Source organism: Pezoporus wallicus, unplaced genomic scaffold (genome assembly GCF_028554395.1).
Source record: "Pezoporus wallicus isolate ANWC-B61680 ecotype Strahan unplaced genomic scaffold, APGP_CSIRO_Pwel_v1 contig_13381, whole genome shotgun sequence".
Lineage (NCBI taxonomy): Eukaryota > Metazoa > Chordata > Aves > Psittaciformes > Psittacidae > Pezoporus > Pezoporus wallicus.
Window position 1 is genome coordinate 247,810 of NW_026637893.1, and position 22,077 is coordinate 269,886.

Genomic DNA, 22,077 nt, shown 5'->3' on the forward strand with positions numbered 1-22,077 from the left:
GAGACTGGCAGTGCAGTTGGGCAACATTAAGCTGTTGTGGCTTACTTGAGTTGGATACTACAGGATTCCTGCCACCTGGACTTGATGGAGTGGCCAAAATTCACTTCCATGGTTGTACGTCCTAAAGCAGGTGCATCCAAGTGGGCTGTCTTGGGTGACGTGGTCTAGTGGAAGGTGTCCCTGCCCATGGCAGGCGGCTTGGAACTGGATGATCTTAATGTCCTTTCCAACCCAAACCATTCTATGGTTCTATAAGTTTGAGCTCTTGCCTGTGTGGTAGATGAGACATTTCCTTCTGAAAGGTCCTTCACAGGGCACAAGGGTGAGTGCTGGTTGAGCTGAGAGGATTTATTCTGGGAAGAAAAGGCAGTGTGTACTTGAGGAAGGTGCTTTGCTTGGTTCCCAATTAAAATGTAGTAATTTTCCAGAGCAGGTGGTGTCTGGGCAAAGCCAAATGCAGTCACAATCCTGTCTGGGTTTTTAAGTACAATGATGTTGTGAGTGAGGAATTGAAACCAGGATCTGTTTCTTACTTGTGCCCAAAACAGACTCTGTTTGGAATTACTGTAGTTGCATTAAATAATACGTTGTGCTGGGTTTCCTAGAGTGTGGCCTGAGCCTTGGCATCAACTAGTAAGATTAATTTCCCTGTATTATCTGGTGCTGTTCTTTTGCCCTCCCTTCCTCTTCTGGGGATTAGAAGGAAAAAGGGCAGCTTGCTTTGAGCTCCTGCTTTGTGCCACAGCTTCCAAGTTGGGCTAAAGAATTACAGCTTGACTTATCTGGCTGCTCTTCTCATAAATGACACTTTATTCCACTATATGCAAATGAAACCTTCTAGTTTCTATTTCATCAGCACAGCCTGTGTTGCTTCTCAGTGCAGGGCTGGTTTAGGAGTCTTGACTTTAAAGCCATCACTCCAAGTGTTTGCAGAGCCTGTCCTTGCTGCTGCTCTTTCGCTAGTACAGAGAGGATGTCCTCCATGGCTTTCTGTTACAGAAAGTGGAGCCGAGTTCTTTCCTGATGCATCGACTTGGAATTTCAATCACGTCCTTGTTGCAAAGTGGGAGGTTCCCAGCCTGGGTGAAAGCAGAACCCAGGATCTAACAATTTTAGCAGCATCAGCTAAAACAAGACTGAAACCAGCACTTAAGTAAGAGGATTTTCTGCAGAAGGAAAAAGGGTTGAGGCTGCATTGAAGACATAAACTCAGTGGTTGCCTGAAGCCACCATAAATAAAATACTCTTTATTCTCTCAGGGAATTTGGTTTGCATTTCTTCAGGTGATACTCTCTATCTTTCCCATTAGGCAGTGTGCTGAGTTGGGAAGTGCTGGCCTATTACCAGTTATTTTTGCTTTGGTAAATATCAGGATTTAAATAAAGCTTCCTGCTTGCAGAGGTGCCTCTGCTTGCAACTTGAGATGGGCTCAGGAAACAAGAGATGGGTCTTTGGTGAGTTAATTCATCAGAGGAGAGAGCCATGAAGTGGAGGAATGAGGTAAAACACCAGCTGCATTGTGCTGACCACAGCACGCACTTGCTGCATTTACCCAGTGAGTCCTGTCGCTGGGCAAATTTAGGGGTCAGCCCAGAGACTTTTGGATGTAACAGTAAGAAGAGGCGTGATCTTGGCTCGGTGTTGACAGTGCCCTACTGGATGGTCAAATACAGCTTTCGTGTTGCCAGTCAGTTCTTTAAAGTGGCCTATAAGAAAGATAGGAAGAGACTTTTAGCAGGGACTGTTGTGACAGGATGAGGGTTGATGGGTTTAAAGTGAAAGAGGGAGATTCAGGCTGGATGTGAGGAAGAAATCCTTTACACTGAGGGTGGTGAAGCACTGGCACAGGTTGCCCAGAGAGGTGCTGGATGCCCCATCCCTGGAGACATTCCAGGCCAGGCTGGATGTGGTTCTGGACAACCTGACCTAGATGATGTCCCTGCTCGTTGCAGGGGATTAGAACTGGATGAGCTTTGAAGGTCCCTTCAACCCAAACTATTCTATGAGTTTACGCTTGGTAGAGGCAGAGCTATTTCAGAGCTTGGTAAGGTGAAAACTGCCCAAATGGAGTAAGTATCAACTTAGTGTTAAATTGAATTAGGAATCTGGCATGGATTGAAACTGGATTTGGGTATTACATGAAGCGCTGTCCTGCATAAACTGCCTCTACAACTTAAATGTATGAAGTTTTGCAGAACTTACGTGTGTTGTTAGATTGCATACTGTCTGCAGGTTTGACTTGATGCTAGGTCAGACGTTTTCAGAAGCTTGGAGGAAAGCCATAAAACGACTGAAAGAGCAGGCAAGTCTGAGAATTAAGGCAAGGAAAGGGATTCCAGGGAGCATGAATGTCTTGGTGGGAGTGGGGTATTCCTATGCTCTATCTGTATGCAAAGTCATTAGCTTCCTGGTTTAAAACTTGAGATCTTTAGCATGAATCCCTGTGGATGAAGCTGAAGTGTCCTGCAGGCTCTGTGGTGTGGTCAGCAAGGCAAGTCTTGCTAGACACAAGCACAAGGCATATTAACCTACTTTCCTGCCCTTCTAGGCAATTGGAGAAGGCTCAGGGATGAGGGCTAATTAGATAACCTCCCCTCTGTCCTCTCTGCCTTGCCAGGCATCCCGTTCCTTGCCAGAGTTATCCTGTGAATTTACAACCCTGGCTAATCCATTTGAGGACACTGGGAAGTGCTGAGTTGCTGTGTTAAACTGGGCAGCTTGGCAACAGCTTACCAGGGGCTCTATCGCCAGGCTGTGTAAAGCATTACACTGAACCTGTTGAATGGTGGTGGTAGTTCAGCTGTCAGAAGCATGTCAGTGTTTGTTGTCACCTTGGTAATAGAGTATAGGCCTCCCTGCTGTGCCTAACAATGCACGTAATAATGAGCATTTTCTCAGATGTTTCTGATGGAAGTCACTTCTCACATAAAATAACGTGGGTTACAGTTGACTGGAAGGAGAACCTGGATCTGTCAGGCCAGGACCAACCTGTCAAACTTGGCTGTTGCTACAAGTGAAAGAGGAAAGTCTCATTTCTGTTGAGCCGTTCCTCTTCTGCCACTTGTGACCAGGCTGATCCAAATGTGAAACAGGCAGCACACGGAATAAAAGCATTTTGGAAAGACCATCGAGCATTAAGAGGATTAAACGACAGCAGCACAGAAAATACATTGCAGATGTTCATCTGACAAAGGGCAGTGTTGAATCTCAAGAGCTGTTGTATTTAGAGTAATTATGGTTTCAATTAAAAAACCCATAATTGGTCCCTGTAAAAATAAAGAGTCTTAGTTGGGCATTAATGTCTGAATGAAGGCAAGATGACAATGAGGCTGAAAACCAGGTCATCAGACTTGAGAACCAACCCAGACCCACTGTATGAGCTCATTTCAAAGGCTGAATGAACCCAGGTAGGCAATTAGTAGTAGGTTTACAGAGAAAGAATGAAGCAATGGAGTGGGTGGATGGGGATGAGAGTATACGTCAATAATTTGGGATCCATCTGCAGGGTGAACTCAGAGCTGCCCAAAAGGAGCTTGCAGAGGTGAGTTGCATGGGAGTTGTTACAAGAGGGCTGTCGAGATCCGGAAGAAGATCCTGTGAAGGACTTCTTGTGTCCTGGACACTGATCTGTGTGGTGTGAGTTGGTGTGAGTGGGGAAGGAGGGTGCTTAGGACATAGCTTTATGATTTTTAGAAAGCAGGACTTATTTGTGTCCACAATGCCTTAATATATACCCAAGTATTGAAGTGTGGAACTGAGACGGGGAAATACCAAGAGACATCAGAAGGTCAACAGGACAAAGGGTTGATGGGTTTAACCTGAAAGAGGGAGATTTAGGCTGCATGTGAGGAAGAAATCCTTTACACTGAGAGTGGTGAAGGTTGCCCAGAGAGGTGCTGGATGCCCCATCCCTGGAGACGTTCCAGGCCAGGCTGGATGTGGTTCTGGGCAACCTGATCTAGATGAAGATGCCCCTGCTTATTGCAGGGATTTGGGACTGGGTGAGCTTTGAAGGTCCCTTCAACCCAAATTATTCTATGATTCTAAGTGATACCGAATGGTCACCCTGTCAGTAAAGCTGTCTGTCTCTTGATGTCTGTCTTGTTAGAGTACATGTATGCTTATGTTCAAGCCAGCATCTCCTCTGGTACCAAAGCTATCAAGCAGATTTTGTGGACTTCCTCATGAAGTGTTTGCAAAGTCAGGACAAGTTCTCATATCTCATTGTTGTAACAGGTTTGGTTTTATTTGTTTAGCAGAGATTTTCTCTCTGTAGTTATATCTAACAAAGAAAATGATACTTTGTGTTAACTCTAGGCATAAAATGGGGGAACCCACTGTTGTGCAGCAACATGAGCCTAATTAAACATCTTGCTGTTAACTGGCAAAGAGGCTCAGCTCTGCAGTCGACTTCAGTGTCTCTAATCCCAGTTATTGTAAAAAAGCATCTCTAACTTTCAGTCTGTGCAACTTTTCTGTGTAGCTGTTTCGCTCCTCTTCCTGTGTTACCCTTTGGTGTGGAGCTCGAAGACTGACATTCACTCAATGCCGTGGTTTATTAGGAAATGACTTTTTGCAAACTTTATGCTTCGCAGGAATTCTTGGCACTGGATGAAAGTCACTAAATTGCATTGTCATGTTCAATGACAAGTTTAATAAATAAAACATTGTTTCTGTTACCCAGAAGACAAACGCTGATGCAGAACTCGTTAGTGAGCCTGACAAAAGGTGGAGAGCCCATTCCCAGAAATCGTGGAATCACAGAACTGCAGCCTGGTTTGTGTTGGAAGGGACCTTAAAGCTCCTCCAGCTCCAACCCCTGCCACAGGCAGGGACCCCTTCCACTAGAGCAGCTTGCTCCAAGCCCCTGTGTCCAACCTGCCCTTGAACACTGCCAGGGATGGGGCAGCCACAGCTTCTCTGGGCACCCTGTGCCAGCGCCTCAGCACCCTCACAGGGAAGAGCTTCTGCCTAAGAGCTCATCTCAGTCTCCCCTGTGGCAGGTTAAAGCCATTCCCCTTGGCCTGTCCCTACATCCCTTGTCCCAAGCCCCTCTCCAGCTTTCCTGCAGCCCCTTCAGGCACTGGAGCTGCTCTAAGGTTTCCCCTTAAGGAGCCTTCTCTTCTCCAGGTTGAAATCCTTGTTCCTGCTTCATCCTGCTCTTCTCCTCATATGCGGTGGCTCTTTTCACTGCAGAGGTGATTGGGATTTGCATTGGACTTCACATAAACTAAAGCAATAGATGTTAAATTAGTTTTGCAAGTAGGTGCAGTTATTTGCCGTCTTGAAATACATCCTTGGTGGGAAGGAGGTGCCAACAAATGTTCATTTTCTTCACTGTGTACTGTACATCTTTAGATGTGCTAATGGGAACTGAAAAGCATCTAGTGGAAGGCCAGCTATGAGTGCAGAGCATCCTTTAGGAGACGATGAATTGTTACCTCTAAAGCTAATTGTGACTTGCAGTCAGTGGTCAGCTCCAGATGATCAGGGGTTTTTATTTTCTTCTCAACAGGTATAAATCATTTTAACAAATAGCTGTCCCATGAGATAGAGCTTCTTACTACCAAGCAAGCACCTCTGGTTTAATGACTGGAAATGCCTTCAGTGTATTATAATTCACTTGACAATTGTTTCTAGACAACCAGGATGTTGGGTACTGTCCTGTGAACAGTGCTGAGCAGATTTGGAGGTGAGAATGATGACGCAAAGTCAGATACTGCGTATGATTGAAAGGATGCTTGAAAGCAGCTCTCTAAAGGTAAAGCAACAAACAGGTATTTGGCAAAATGCTGATTTCAAACCTTGAGGGGCTCATTGAACTTGAATGGAGGAGGAGATCTCTTTGGTGCTTGCTCCTAGAAGACTGTTTCCACTCTGTCTAGGACTTGCCATAGTTGTGCTGTGAGCCTGACGTGGTGAGAAGTATCCAATGTCATCAGCATGCTGATGGCAGTGAAACTTAACCTGCCTCATTGCTTCCCATAGAGTATTTTAGTTCCCCTAAACTAGACCCTGTGTGAGTCTTCAGAGCAGATGTACAAGTTACTCTTTCCTGTAGAACCTCTTTGAAGAAGAGATCCCTTTTGAGCACTTGTCCTGCTGAAGTTAGTGTGTACTCAGTTTCTGGACCAGTGTAGGGTAAAAGCTGGCCAATGATTCTGAGGTTTGGAGCAGACCTCTCGTTTGACAAGCGTGGACCAGTGCGTTCCTCAGTGTCTACAGCACCTCCACTTGAGCTCTCACAAGCTGTGACGGTGGTTTCAGTTATTAGTTGGGGTTAGTTCTGCTTCTCCATAGCATGTTCTATTGTTTTACACATTAGAGGAGAATGAAAGCAATAGTGTTCTGCAGGAGAACATCTCTGAGAGGGGTTTGCTGACATAAAAGTGCTCTGTAAATAAATGCCGGTTACAGGGGAGCTGTGGGAGTCAGAGTGCAGCAAATTCTGCTAAAATCAACCAATCCATCACTTCTTGCTTTTGTTTTAATCTTTAATCTTTCTCACTTGCAATTCCTGGAACGAGCACTCTCAACCATTGCTCTGTCTGCTTGGTTGTGACCACAGCAAATGGAGCTAAACACGTTACTAACCATGCCCCATGGTCAAAAGCCACTGGATCACATCCTAACCGGAGGAGACAAAGCCAGAAGTATCTCAAGAGAAGGAGAACACAGTCTCCATCAGTGTCATGTTCTTTCAATACTCTTTGACCTGTTCTTTCTTTACTCTGCACAACGTAGTGCAGCTTCAGGTTTTATTGTATCTGATTGCTTCTTAAATATGCTCTTGCTGTTTTTCTCACTAGTCCACCTTGCTGTCGGGGCTGTGATTTATAAGCCCATTACAAATGGCTTTAGATGGGACCTGCCAGAGGAGGATTAATAATCAAGGGAAAAATAATGTAGAAAACCAGATTGCAAGGAATATGTGCAGCTGATGGGAGCGTCAGGAAGGCAGAGCTTGTCTGGGATTTGTGGAGCACACACAGTTATTCCCCTTCCCATTCAATAGCCTCAAAAGTGAATGCTGACAGCCGAGAAGGGAATCCTGTGACTTAACACAGTACTGCACTTCTTATTACATGGGGGTTACAATAATTCAACCCTTTGCGAAAGCTTCTTGTAGTAATACTATCCTATTGTGTAATTTGTAAAGGAAGTCTTCTGCCTTTTGGGCTCTGGAAGTTGGCAAGGATTAAAATGACAAGCAGGAGGGGAAGCTGGGGATCTGTTTCAATTAAAAGAAATTAGCGTGTTAGTACCATAAAGCTGAACCATTAGTCAGACATTCCTGGTGGGAGAACTGACAGGAAATAATATGATTTACAATCTGGGGTATGTCTGCAACATAAAAGGAAGGGGAGAAAAAAAGTCATTTGCTGGTTGTGTACTTCTGGCTATGGATTAATTTAGGAAGAGATTTTGGCTGTAAACTGATCCGTGACCAAAGTGATCTGATGTGGGATTGCTTCAGATTGCATCAGTTGAGCAAATGGTCTGGTTTTTGGTGTCCCTTCAGGTTTTTATCTGATATTTCCACGGAGATGCTGTGAGGGCTGGAGCAGCTCTCCTCTGGAGCCAGGCTGAGAGAGCTGGGCTGGGGCAGCCTGGAGAAGAGAAGGCTCCTGAAGGGGAGACCTGAGAGCAGCTCCAGTGCCTGAAGGGGCTGCAGGAAAGCTGGAGAGGGGCTTGGGACAAGGGATGTAGGGACAGGCCAAGGGGAATGGCTTTAACCTGCCCGAGGGGAGACTGAGATGAGCTCTTAGGCAGAAGCTCTTACTTGTGAGGGTGCTGAGGCGCTGGCCCGGGGTGCCCAGAGAAGCTGTGGCTGCCCCATCCCTGGCAGTGTTCAAGGCCAGGTTGGACACAGGGGCTTGGAGCAAGCTGCTCCAGTGGAAGGGGTCCCTGCCCGTGGCAGGGGTTGGAACTGAATGAGCTTTAAGGTCCCTTCCAACACAAACCGTTCTATGGTTCTGTGACTTCTGGTCTTTGCAAATTGAGACGCCAGCTTGTACTTCAAATCTGGATCACTTTTCAGATGCCAGTCTTGAGCAACCCTTGTGTGTGAAGCAGCTTGAAGACCTCTGTTTTAGTTGTTATAACCTAGCTGCAGGGTCCTGACCACTGTCATCACAGGGCCCAGAATGGGCCTTCAGGAGAAGTGTTGTATTTTCTTTAACACTTTAAACAAAAGGTTTGCTCCTTTCTGCCAGGAAAGATTTGGTGGCCCAGGTGGCTTATTTCCGAGAAAGAGCTAAACTAGGGAGATGCTGCCACTGCAGGATCACTGAGCTACCTCAGCAAGTTTCTCTTGGGTCAGGCATGAGCTCAGGGTAGTGTTAATACAGAAACACAGTGCAGAAGTGAAAGCTGCCTGGCTTTCTTCTTGAAGAAACCACCTGACTGTTTATGCTCAGCAGTGACACAGTCAAATGAGCAGGAGCTATTAGAACAGAGCTGTGCCAACCAGGGAATTAAACCTGCAGGGATCCCAGGCACAGCTACAGGTTGGGGAAGTGATTCAGAGCAGCCCTGAGGAGAAGGACTGGGGGTGTTGGTCAAGGAGAAGCTCCCCATGACCCAGCTTCAGTGTTTGCTTGAGCCCAGACCCAACCCTTGTGCAGGGCTGCACCCCCAGAGCGTGGGCAGCAGCTCAGGGAGGGGATTCTGCTCCCCTATTCTGCTCTTGTGACACCCCACTTGCAGCACTGTGTGCTGTGTGCTGCAAGACCTCAGGGCAGCTTCCAGTGTCTGAAGGGCTACAGGGATGCTGGAGAGGGGCTCTTCATCAGGGACTGTAGCGATAGGACAGGGGGTGATGGGTTCAAACTGAAACAGGGGAAGTTCAGGTTGGAGATAAGGCAGAAGCTCTTCCCTGTGAGGGTGCTGAGGCGCTGGCACAGGGTGCCCAGAGAAGCTGTGGCTGCCCCATCCCTGGCAGTGTCCAAGGCCAGGTTGGACCCAGGGGCTTGGAGCAAGCTGCTCTAGTGGAAGGGGTCCCTGCCCATGGCAGGGAGCTGGAACTGGAAGAGCCTTAAGGTCCTTTCCAACCCAGACCAGTCTGGGATTCTATGACTTTGTGATAACTAGAAGCAAATCCTGCCAGCTGTAAAGCTGGGGGGCTTTAAGTGAAGTCTTTTACTTCCTTTCAAGCACACTGGCTTAGCCTTTGAAATGGGTAGAGTCACAGGTTTGTGTCAACCCTCCTAAAACCTGGAGTATAGGTTAAGTCTTGGAAGCAGCAACTGAGAGTTGTCAAAACTTGTGAGTGGATTTTCCTGTGTGTGGATTTTCCTAAGTGTGTGCAGTGAAATAGGTGAGGATAAAAGTGCAGAGTGCTTGCGGACTCATCAGGTGGAGAAGAGGAAAGGCAGTTTAGGTTCACTGGTCTTGCCAGTTCTGGGGATGTTTGAGAGGAGCTGGGGATGTATCTTGGATTGGAATAACCTTGTTTATCAGGTGCCAGTTCTGTGCAAGCTAACATGCAAATGGGGTATGGTATCCCTTGCTCTGGCAGAGCATGTTTGGGTGCCATGAGCTGTGGCATCTGCATGGCAAGTAGTTTACTTGCAGGTTTGGGTTATCTTAGGTTAGCTCCTGTTGCTTGATGTTATCAGCACACAGTATCCTGGCCAGGGGACCCCTAAGGAACAGCAGCTATTCCTGTTCCACGATCCAAAGGAGTTGTGTGGTTTAGTGGAGATGACGACTGGGAGTTAAAAGGAAGTTCAGTGTTTTGCCTGGTTTAATTCCCGACAATTTGCATACCTGTAGGAACTTCCTGGCTTCTTAATTGGTGTTTTCTGCATTGAAGGATGTGTGTCCATACTCAGCCTTTAAGCAGCATTCCTTACAGTGTCCAGCTGTGCCTCTGTGCAGCTACACACTTACAGAGCTGATTGCTTTTCAGCACTACCTGTTTGTCTTTGAGCCTCTACACGAGTTTCAAGGTGCCCAGAGACCTGTGGCTGTTCTGTGAGGGTTTCTCTTGTGGCAATAAGCTAAGTACAGCAGAGACTGAAGAGAAGAGCAGATGTAGGTGAAGGAAGTTAAGCAAACATAGCTACTCCTATAGACATTCTTATCATTTTTCCCTGTATTGGTGCCATGGGAATGCTATAGTAGACGTTTAGATCCCGGATTGCCAAACATCTTTAGAGGAAACTCACGAAGGAGCTTTCATCTAAGCTAATATTTCCAGTCTTTGTGATCTCTAAATCATTCAGGCACTTGAGCTGTAATAAAACTTCATTTAGAGTTTGTCTGAGCTCCCTGCTCCCCTGCAGGAGCTCAGTGCTGGATGAAACAGAGCAATGGTGGAAGACAGCCTCCTATCAAGTAAACACTAAGCTCATTACACTCTGCAACCTCAAAGAGCTTGGCTTTGGGAGCAGCCCAGACTGGGAGACAGCCTGTCTAATACCTTCTCAATGAGCAAAGCTTTGTAAGAGCCTCTCCATGGCTAAAGGCAAGAGCTCTGTAGGGATCTTTTGTCTGGAGGTGTGCTAAGAAACCATGGCTTCAGTATGCAGGTTACAAGAGAATTAAGTGGAAATCCAGAACAGGTGAAGTTCACAGAGGCAGCTTGGGTCAGCTTGTACTGAGGTAGGTGACATATATCCTGGATCACAGAATCAACTAGGTTGGAAAAGACCTTTAAGATGATCAAGCCCAACCATGAGCTCCTGAAGAGCATCTTGTGCCACTAATATGTGCCATTTCAAAACAGCAGTAGTGTTACATCCCTGGGAGTGTTCCCTCTTCTGTGAAATCAGGGAACCATGTGTTGCTGGTTTTGGCACCTGGGATGTGGCTCTGATCTCTTTGTACCTGAAGTACCTCCAGCCAGAGTCTGGAGCCAAAGGAGGTGTTTGACCACAGACCTGGATATTAAAGCTTCACTTACAGTGTACTGGTAGAATTGCCCATTCAGTTCTGAAATGGGACACACCAGATGTGTGCAATACCACGAGGTACCACTTTGCTCTGTAATCCATGTGCTTTGTGTTGCCTTTTTGACTGTGCCAGCAGGGATTTATACCCGATTAAAAGTGACCATGCAACCACAGATTTAGGGACAGAAATACAACAGAACCTGCCTTTATTTCGGTGCTTTAAGAGATCTGTTGACAAGCTGTTGAATTATTTAAATACCCAGCAAGAAGACTGGAGAATCCTGCTGCTCAGCTGTGCTTTTACTGCTGTGATAACAGAAAATACTGTTAGTGTGTGCTTACGTGTTTTTGTTTTTCCATTGCACACAGCCATGGCTGAACTCCTTCAAGAATCTCTGCCTTGAACAGTCTTGCTTGTGTCTTTTTACAGCAACTAGTGAACATATTGTTACAGACCCACTCAGTCCAGGTTCTTTTGACTAAACCATAAACCAGTGCAAATGTGTGAGCAGCAGGTTGAAGGAGGTGATCCTGCCCCTCTGTTTTGCTCCTGTGAGACCCCACGTGCAGCACTGTGTGCAGTGCTGGTGTCCTCAACATAAGAAGGAGATGGAGCTGTTGGAACAAGTCCAGAGGAGGCCATGAGGATGTTCAGGGGCTGGAGCACCTCCCGTATGGAGAGAAGCTGTGGCTACTCCATCCCTGGCAGTGTTCAAGGCCAGGTTGAATGAGGCTTGGAGCATCCTGCTGTAGTAGGTGGTGTGCCTGCCTGTGGCAGGAGCTGGAGCTGGATGAGCTTTAAGGTCCTTTCCAACCCAAACCAGGCTGGGATTCTATAACTTAATGTAGATACTCTTTCATTCAGTGCAGTTCATTTCTGAACTGTCGCACTGTCAAACGCTTCCTCTGGGGTTGTGGCTGTAGTGGTGGGTTTTAACATAATCTTTCCCTGGGTTTCTTTGTCTATTAAACAATTCCATCTGTCAGAGGCGGATGCAGCACTTCCATAAGCGTTCCCACGATCCAAAAGTGAGGAACATGACCCCGTGACCATGTGCCAGCTTCGCTTCCTTGATGTGAGAGATAGCGGGAGGTAAAGACAATACTGGGGAAGAAGGTCCCCTGCCTGAGCATGGCTGCTGGAGCTGCACAGGCTTAGGCCATCTAAATAGTATCTTCCTCCAGGGACTGAAACATTAGTAGGGAAAAGTGAGTAGTTTTCCCTTCCCCTGAACATCTAATGAAGATAAGTAAGTTTTGAAGCTCTTGGCTGTTGCTTTTATGCATGAATATGGTGATAGTTCAGTGATCAATTTGAGTGGCTTTCCAAGGTAAATAACTTCTCTCCAGACTCATTTTAGCCAAGGATTTGTTATAAAGAGTATAGGGTGGATTTATGTATGTTGCTTGAAGGCATCTTCCTTCAGAGACAGCAGGAGACTGTCATGACTGTTCCTGGTGTCAGTGCATCCTGTTTCTTGGGCTGAAAGCTCAGATCTTCAGGAGGTTATTGCAGATACATGGAAGATATGTCCTATAACATGAACTGGATGAGAAGTAAATATATAATCTCCCCAGGCCAGTCTGTGTGACTTGCTGGCTGTAAAATACTTATCTCCTGATAGGGAATGGGTAGTACCCTCTACGAGCAGCTTTCCTGATGGATGTCTACCAAAGTGAGGGCTCCCTCCTTTCCTCGTTGCAAGGGTAGGGCTTAATTGCAGGAAACTTTGCTTCCTGCTTCTCCCTGACCTAGGGGCTCCTGCTTGACTAATGTGATAATGTAACTGCTTTGGGTTTGAAGCCTTTCTTAATTAAACTAAAACTTCTGGAGCTTGGCAGACCACAGGAGGGAGAAATTAAAGCTCAGCTGCTTGTACACCACCCATGTACAGCTTGTTGTACATGGGTGGTGAGAAATGCAAAGGGAAAGGGGAGGGCAAGAAGCAGTGGAAACAAAGTGGCTGTGCTTCAGCTGCTGCTGACCTGATCAAAGTAACTCCAGCAGATTTTGGGTGCTGTTAGGCTTGCAGGAAGGTGTCTGTTTATATCTGTTGGTGAGAAGGAGAGCTAAAGTTATGTCAAGAACATAGGTCAGCTCATCAAGTGTCGCTGGTACTGTCTGTGTTTTCTGCCTCTGAAGTAAATGGGGCTTTTGTGTGTCAGAATTGGATGTGAGACCAGCTGCAATAAGCCCTTTGGAATATGTTGCTGTGATTTCTTGACATAACTCTAAAGTCTCTGATTTCTCAGATACAGGCAGCTTTTGGGATGTGTTTTGTAGCAAGAAGGAAATCATGGATCATACTGTGTGTGTGTTTCATTCTGGTGTTTCAATAAAGCTGAAGGAGGGAGAACGCGCCCTGTATTGGAGCAGAATTTGTCTTGGATACGAGTTATCTCAGGCTGAAAGGCACAATGGAGATGAGGAAATGTTCAAACTGCTTTGGGAGGAGGAACTTTCAGTTCCCTAACCCAGATTCCTATTGATAGCACAGAAAAACAGTGCATGAAACATTTGCACAAACATTGGAACCGGTTTTTGGGTGAGGTAAGGACTGGACTCCTTTCCATCAACAGCACTGTGTTGAACTGGCAGCATGACACTAGTTAAAACTGTGTGCTTGAATCCGTAGTCTGGAACACTTGTTGCAACACCAAGTCAGTAGTCTGTGCTCAAATGGTACTGAGCTTTATTGAAATCTGTACTAATACAAAACATACTGCTGCTTAGAACTAGAAACTGGATCTCTGGTATTGGAGGAGTCAGCAAGCACTGTGTGTCAATGTGATGTGTTCCCTGCTCGTATTGTGATGGAATACCATCGGTAACCCTGTTCTTGTTTCTGCAGAGTGACCAGCAGCTGGATTGTGCCTTGGATTTGATGAGGCGTCTGCCTCCACAGCAGATAGAGAAGAATCTCAGTGACCTCATTGACTTGGTGAGTATTGGATGCTCCAACCTGAGTCTGGATGTGATGGGGATCTGGTATGTAAGAACATCTTCTGAAGCATCTCAGAGGTGTGGTGATCTGTTTCTCTCCTTGTCCAGTGGCAATGTTGAGGAATACAGCAATTGCCCAAACGATGTCAGGAATCTATGTGTTTACTTTGAGCAAGCCAGCAGATCCTACTGTGTCTGCATGGACATGCTTTGGGATGAAGGGGTAGTAAAAGCTTTCTTGATGAAGTCATAAGTGGTTTGGAGGCTGCTGTTCAGTAGAAGTAATTTGGGGGAGTTTATGCAAAGTTGATGCATGTCCCTGTACATGTGTGGTGTCTCCTGATGACCTTCCTGCCTGGTTGTAGCTTGACACGGGACTCCTGCAGTGAGTGTGCTGTGGCACTTGCTTCAAAGAGATTTTCAAGACAGAATATGTCAGAACACCCAAATCTGTTTATAATTTATGCTTTCTCTCAGGTATTCTGCACTCCTGTGTGTATCCCGTGGCCAGCCGTCTTGTGCCCAGTCCCTGTTTCCTGCTTGCACCTGAAACATTGCTTTTCCGTCTGTGCTAGTGAAGAAAACTAATGTAGGAAGGAGGTGTATGCTCATCACACAGGATTCTGATTGCTTCACGTCCTGTGATGCACAGTTGGGCTATAACAGGCTACTGAGTGTCAGTTGTTCCCTAAAACACTGTGTGGCACAATTACCTGTGGAGTAACTTCCTGAAATATGGATTTAATCTATAGAGAACCTACTGTATGGGTGGCTTGGAAAACTTGTTGCTGTTGTCCAGTCAAAATATATGCCTTATTTCTGACCTAAGCTTCTAAGTCTTTGCAGACAGATGATATTGAGGCTGGAACAGGGCTGTTAGACCTTTGAATTAAGCCTTTTGTCTTTGCTGTAGTGACTGACTTAAATTTATCAAGCTCTACTGCAATACTGCTTTTACTTCCATAAGCCAAGGTACGGGTAAGAAGGCTCTGTGCATGGGGAAAGAAATTGCTTCTTGCAGTAAGGGATTATTTCTCCTTCTTGAAACCATTTAGTAATGGGCTACATCTGTGCCACCAAAACTCTTGGCAACCTGAAGCATCACTTTTGTGGCTGTTGGTGAAGGTAGGACCCAGAAATGAAACCACGGCTGTGATCTGGGGTGACATGGTTGGGATTCGGATGATGTTTGGAGGACTGGACAGGTATTGGGGTTTGAGCAGCTCCTAGGACCATTCAGAACAAGTTGCCTGGGGAGCTGTGCTGAGCTTGGCTCTGTGATTGGTATGAAGTTTTTTTTTAAAGACTCAGAAAATTGCTGCTTACCTCTGAAGGTTGGAATTGCTTTTGGATAATGCTCATTAGTGCTCTACATGCTTTCCATCAGCAACGCGCTCCCTGGACTTCTCTTCCTATTGCAAGTGTAACATAAACCAGAGCAGTTGGATGCTTGTTAGGAGGAGAGTCTGTGTGATTCCCACACTACCCACTGCAGTCCCTTCTCTGGGGGAAAAATGAACTGATTTGTTAAATCCAGTGTGATTTCTTTATTGTTGAGACATCTGTAGAGCTCTTCTGCAGCTGCTCTCAGCCTGACCTCCACAAGCCTGAAGTCTACACTCCAGTTAGACTGGATGCACTGCCACCTGTAAGAGTTCCAAAAACAGCATAAACCAGACTCCAGCAAATAGTTTTTTTGACCTTTTTTTTGGCAAGTTTCATCCAAACCTTTAAAGCTGATGTTCTCATTCTATTTCCTGTACCATTACCAGACAATAACCTCCTTGAAAGGAAAGGTCAGACTCCAAATGTATGGCAAGTGTAAGTAGGTTCATTACATTTGTGATAGCGTCATAGAATCAACTGGGTTGGAAAAGACCTTCAAGATCATCAAGGCCACCACTAAACCATGTCACACAGTTATAAAAGATGGCACCCAGGTTTTTTTTCCCTTTGTGCTTGGTTTCCTTGCTTCATTACACTGCCATGCTGCAGTAGATGTGAAGCAGAGGCCTACATCATCTTTTTGTATGGGAAGCTTAGGTTATTACTTTGAGGTCTGCTGCAGCTCAGCTCCCCATGGTCTTTCCATAGGAATTGATCTATGACTGAGAGTGTAGCTGCTGTTTTTGCTGCTTGCTTAAGATCCATTGGAAGGAAGTTGAAGATGGACTTTCATAGGTTGAAGGTTACCCAGAGAAGCTGTGGCTGCCCCATCCCTGGCAGTGTTCAAGGCCAGGTTGGATGGGGTTTGGAGCAAGCTGCTCTAGTGGAAGGTGTCCCTGCCCATGGTAGGGGGCTGGAACTGAATGAGCTTTAACATCCTTTCCAACACAACCCACTCTATGACTTAAAATTGTCTTAGTTTTGGAAAACATTTAATATACAAATATAGCGAAGAGCTGATGTCTACTTCCTAGGCTTGGAATTCCTTGTGGGAAGGATAACGGCATGAAGGTCCCTCCTTGAGGTCTCTCTTTGTCAAAGCCATCCTCTACTGCTACTGAGTATCTTGGTCCATGGGATGTGTTCAAGGCTGTATGTTACTGCCCCCAAGCGTTGGGCTGCCAAGGAAAAGGGCCTAAACTTAAACATGAAGTGAAAGGGTGGGTGGAAGAGGAGAATTTTTGGGTCACTGGCCCTTATCAGAACATACACTTCTCATTCATTAGCAAACCAGTTTGTGGTTTGCCCTTTTACCACATCTGTTGTTGCCGAGTCTGCAATTAGAGTTCATTAGAGACCTTGTCAATCACAGGACTCCAGAGGTCCAGTCTGAAAGAAGCTGTGCTGGTGCTGGTAATGTGCCTTGGCATGGGACACACTGATTGGAATTCACTGGGCCATTATTTGTAAATAGATTACTTGGGGACTGCCAGAATGTCCTAAATGTCCACAAAAAGAGTTCAGTGGAGGCACATACCTTTTTAATGACAACTAATTTAAATTAGAATGGTTTTCCATGTAGCTCCTTTGGAATCTGGGGTAACTGAAGCTTTGGAGCATGTACCTGTGAGGCAAGTCTGAATTGTAAAGCAGTTTGCATAAGAGAAGTGTTAAAGGTGATTGTCCTGCTCTTGAATGAATTTGTGATGAGGATAGGCCTGGTGATAGCACTTGTCACATTAATACAACTCTTAACTGTGTAGCATAAATACTCCTCCTTAGTGCCTCACATTGTCCAGAAGCTGCTGCTGTTGATACTGTGCTTCTCTTCAGAAGTCAGTTATGAATCACATCTGTTCTCATCACTTGCTGAAGGAGAATATTAGGGGTGTTTTCTGGGTGGAGATGTTTCTTGGTATCACTTAAGAGTGAGATCTTGTTCTGACTCATGGAAGTCTCACCGCAGTAAGGAAGCTGGGAGAGCTCCCTTTGGAGTGGCTGAATGCTTTATACTGAAAGATAGAACAGGCTGAGAGTTGTCTTCCTGCTTCTTTTCTCTTAAGATCACTAAGCCAGGGCTTAGTGTCCTTTCCAAGAGAAACCCTGAAGGAGGGAGGCATCAGCTTTCAGGTAGTGATGGGATCTATTCCTAGGACACCTTGGCAGCAGAATGACAGGGCAGGGCAGTGACAGATGCTCAGTCACAGCCTTCAGAAGCCTTTGGTGGGTGTTTCTGCAAGCAGCTTCACTGAAATGGCTTCAAGGGAGAGGTGGGAGCTGGAAGGTGGATTTATTGTGCTCATGGGCCATGTGCAGCAGATAAGGGGGCTGGGACACGATTGTCTCAATGGCTGTGCTCTCAAGCTCGGTAGAAGTTAAGCAAGTTCCCCTTGCAAGTAGGAGTTTCCTGCTGAGTGTTTGATTTGGGTGTTTGCCTGTGTGTAATATAACTTAAATGAAAAACGTAGCTGAGTCAGCAAAATCTGCTGGCAATAAAAGGGATGGAGAATTGTCCTTATGGAACTGTCTCACAACCTGGACAAGCAGATTCACCAGGAGAGTGGGGTTGCTCACAGCCGCAATCACCTTCCTGTCTTTTCCAAGCCTGATACTCAAGTAAAGCTCAACTTATTCCCCAAAGGGGAAGCTTTCTTGAAGTACAGGATCAAGTTATGCTGCCATGGAGGAATTAAAGCTGGAGTTTTGTATAGATACAGCAGCCAGTAATGACACTGGTTATGTTTCACAGCTCTGTTTGCAGTTAAAGAGCTGGGAGGTGATCATCTTTGCCTCCTCATCGCAGGAGAATGCTGCAGTATTTTTAGTAGAATGTGTTACTCTCTGAACGTCCCAGAATGGTGAATTTAAAAACAAACTTAGGATTTTGCAATATTTACACAATGTTCAGGACCTTGCTTCATGGAGCTGATGTGCCTTCAGGCAAGGCTCGAGTCTGCCTGCATGCCTTTAGTAGCTGAAGGTAGATGAAGCTAGAGAATGTATCCTCCCCACCACCCCCCACGCAGGCAAAGTGCCTTGTTTGGTGTGCACAGCCCATAAAGAACATGAAATTGTCACTGGAGCTTTTTGTGTTTGGAGTCCAAAAGCCTCTGCAGTCTGGAGGAGAGATAAAATAATTGAGTGCAGATGGCAGCTGAGCATCTAGTGAGGGGGGGTGGTGCTTAAAAACCCCATCAGACTCAATGCAAACTTAAGCAGAAGTGCATTGCCAGCCTCGTGGTCTCAAAGCAGAGTGTGTGACCTGTTCTTCCTGCCTTGGCTGACAGATTCTGTGCCACCAGCAGCCTGTTGGGATGTGAACACAAAGATTGTTGGCTAAACAAGAGGCTCTGGCTCTCTGAATAGGTTTATGGTTGCTGAGAGCCAGTTTTCCACTTGGTGAGGGGCTGTAAGCAGGAGTTTTCCAGCTAGAAGGGATTACCTCTGGGTATATTGATGGTAATAGGAGATAACAGTGAATGTATGTAAATTGTTAATGTGATGCTTGGCTTAGAGCTGCAGCCCCACTTGTAGAAGGTTGTAAAAGGGAATTTCACTTCTGGCTTCATAGTCACTTGTTCTTTTTAAGCCTAAACCCTGCCTTTCCTTCCTTCCAGGCTCCTGCCTCTGCACTGCTGGTGGTAGGGACCCCTAAAATACCTATTTAAGTATCTTTCTAAAGGAGTGTGTGTGGGGATCACTTGGTGAGCTTGAATCCTGATTAGAAACCTGGGGGGGGGGGGGAAGCTGGGATATAGAAACATCACTGGTGAGAACATGCATATCCCTTCATTGTAGCTGGATGTATCCAACACCAGCTGGACTCTTGATACAAATAGTCAAGACTTCCCAAGATATTGATATGCTGTGGTGGCTCCTGGGACTTGGGACTGGTAACGAGATACAGAAGCCTTCACCTGCAGGTCACTAGTCAAAGGCTGGGGCACTTCAGTTGGGGCTGCCAGATGGCTGGCTTTTGTTTCCCAGTAAGCTACAGGATGGGGAATGCAGCAAAAGCCCTATTTTATCCAGCAGATCACCGGAAGAATACCAAGGATCCTGGTTTCTGAGCTTTTCAAATGGAGCTCCTGGAGCTGACCAGATAAATCCTGTAATCAATGTGATGTTGCTGCCATGCCCTCACTAACTAGACAAACTGGGATCTGCAATTCCATTAACATTTGCCTTTTTCCAGTGAAGCTGCTTAGTTTTCATTTTGGTTCTGCTGATTGTTGCAGTGCTGGGATTCAGTGCAAATACTTGAATAAAGCTGAGCTGTTTCTCCAGTATCAATTACATCTGGTCTTGAACACAAAAGTCCATTTAATAAACAAAGCTTGAAGAATGTGTGGCCCTTGGACATCTGATGGATCAAATTAATGTTGAGCAATGTGCGGATCTGTGGGAGTGACTTTCCAAGTGGTTTCAGGTCCAAGCTGAGTGAAGCCTGGCTTCCTTCTTGGGTTTCCACAACATCCGTTAGGCCGTGGCTGTGTTCTGCAGGAGCAGGAAATTCGGAGGCTGTGCAGTGACTCAGGAAAAGTATAATAATATTTTATTAGATGCTGGCCCGGAGGGGAAGGATCTGAGCTGAAGTTTGCAGGAGTGCCCAGTAACTTGCATGGGTTCTTTGCAGTGGAGCGGTGTCCCCAGGTGATGTGAGCTGTGGCTTTGTCCGCTTCTGTAATGATTAAAGTTGTCTTATGAAAGAAAATCAGGTTTGCATGCAATGAAGATACTCTCTTTCCTCTTTGGATGTGACGTTACATTAAAACCTGCTCTAGTCACATGTGTGCTGAGATATCTGCATGTTATAGATGTGAATTCGAAAGACAAATGGATCTGAGCACTGCTTTTGCTAAGCTCTTGAAGCTCTCTTCATCTTCCTTCTGGGTCTTTAAGGAAAACGTGTCTTCTCACCTTTAATTTTGCTGCATTTAGCATATTTTTCCAGTGTGTAAGGTTCCTGTGGAGCTCTGTACCCGCTGACCTCTGAATAAACATGGAAAAAAGAGGCTATTTCCAGGGACACAACCTTGCGACACAGCACTGCTGCTTCACTTGTAAATATGATTCACTTCAGTCAAGGCTGTAGGAGAAAACAACAGCCTTAATGTACTCTAGTTGAGTGCCTCAGTAAGCCACTGGGTATGTAAGGTGCAGAATTTGATTCCCCAGCACTGAACACTTCTAAGATTGGGCTGGGCAGGGTGCTGGGCCTTCTACTCTATGTCATGCTTTGCCTAGAAGGATTGGACCAGATGATCCTTGAGGTCCCCTCAACCTCATATTCTGTGATTCAGAATCTGATGCGATTCAGAATCTGATGCAATTCAGCCAGCAGGCTCAAAGCAAGGCTGGGGAGTGCGTTTAAGACATGAAGAGCTGAATTACTGTCCTTGTCACTGCTGAACTCTTTTAGATGCTTGTTTAATCATATAAAACTAATTCAGAATCAGTTGTTTAGTTGATTAAGTTCCTTTAGCCATAGTGAGTGAAGAAGGAAGGATTATTAGTTGGCTACTCCAAGAAGTGTACAGTTTCAGCTTTGGCACAAGTGATTATTTGTCTTGATGGCAGCACAGTTGACTTAATTAAAACACTGTCCACATACCTGCCTTGCTCTGCTGGAGAATACTGTTGCACAAGACAACAGAATCCTTGTTCAACATGCAGGATTATGCTTAACTTGCTTTTCATTCATCTTTCCCCCCGCCCCGTACTACACATTTATTGTATGTCCCCCAACCACAGTGCTCTGTTATGTGGTATGTGCTCCTGACTGATGCTGCTGTTCAGCTGCGTGACTCAGTCCAGACCCCCAGAGATCCTTCTGCTTTCTTCTTTTCTAATTCCCAATGAGGGTGGTCTTGCTCCCTGACTATCCTACAAGCACCATAATAGATGATTGAGTGCTTATTTATGGAAACATGGGTGCATTAGAGTCCAGAGTACACTGTGGACCAAAGGAAACTAATGATGGACTTAGCTAAAGACACAAGGTTAAGCCTGTATTCAACATGTGGCCTCCCCCTGCTTGGGGTGGGGAAACCTTGTGTCAAAATAAAGAAGGGAGCCTAGTCTTTGCTTATAAAACACTCCTCGTTGCTTCAGTGTTTTCATCTCAGTGACACTTATTTACAGTGCAGTGATGAATTAACAAAACCCCTGCTTTGGTATTGCAGTGTTTGGCTGGGGGAGTGGGTTAATTCTTGCCTTTCTAAATTGAAGTCCCAAGTTTCCTATCTAATGACTCTTGGCACCTAAAATCATTTTGGCTTTTCAGTTAACACAGAACAAGCTAACAAGGAAAGTTAACAGCACAGATCCACTGTTTGAGATTGGGAACTCAGAGCATAGGTTGGTCTCCTGAGCAGAGTTGTCTTTGCCGGGATCAGCAATTCTGGGTGTTTTCTTGCTAAATATAAACTGAATGTGCCCTAAAGAGACCAAAATGCTTTGGGGAAGGGTCAGTGCTTGACATGGAGAAGAACAGAAGGAAAGGTATATGTGTAGTGGAAAGTAACTGCTCAGTGCTGGCATTGCAGCAGCTGACATAGCCTGGCTGGGCCAAATACCTTATCACTGCATGTTCTACAATGCAAAGGACCTAAATTCAAAAGGAAATCCAGTATACATGAATCTTGTAACTGCATTCTTAGGAAGTACAGCAGCTCTTGAAAGTTGATGTAATAAATGATACAGAAATGGTTCTCTTGGGATAACTGTGCCACTTGGGGGTTTTCTGATAATTAGAATTGCAGGAGGAGTTCCATCAGCTGGAATACCTCTGTTCGTTTTATAGACACTGCTGAAATTGTCTAGTTCATCCAAAGTAGGTGAGTGAGT

The 22,077-nt window shown here is 45.6% G+C and overlaps 1 protein-coding gene across 3 annotated transcripts in view; it reads left to right on the plus strand.

Moving 5' to 3' along the window:
* Positions 1-22,077, plus strand: part of CAPZB (capping actin protein of muscle Z-line subunit beta) — a 72,223-nt gene that overhangs the window by 14,597 nt on the left and 35,549 nt on the right. For all 3 annotated transcript variants that reach the window (XM_057408096.1, XM_057408098.1, XM_057408097.1), the window contains exon 3: positions 13,751-13,840. In XM_057408096.1, coding sequence (XP_057264079.1) covers positions 13,751-13,840 — 90 coding nt within the window. The remainder of the gene's footprint in view (positions 1-13,750; positions 13,841-22,077) is intronic.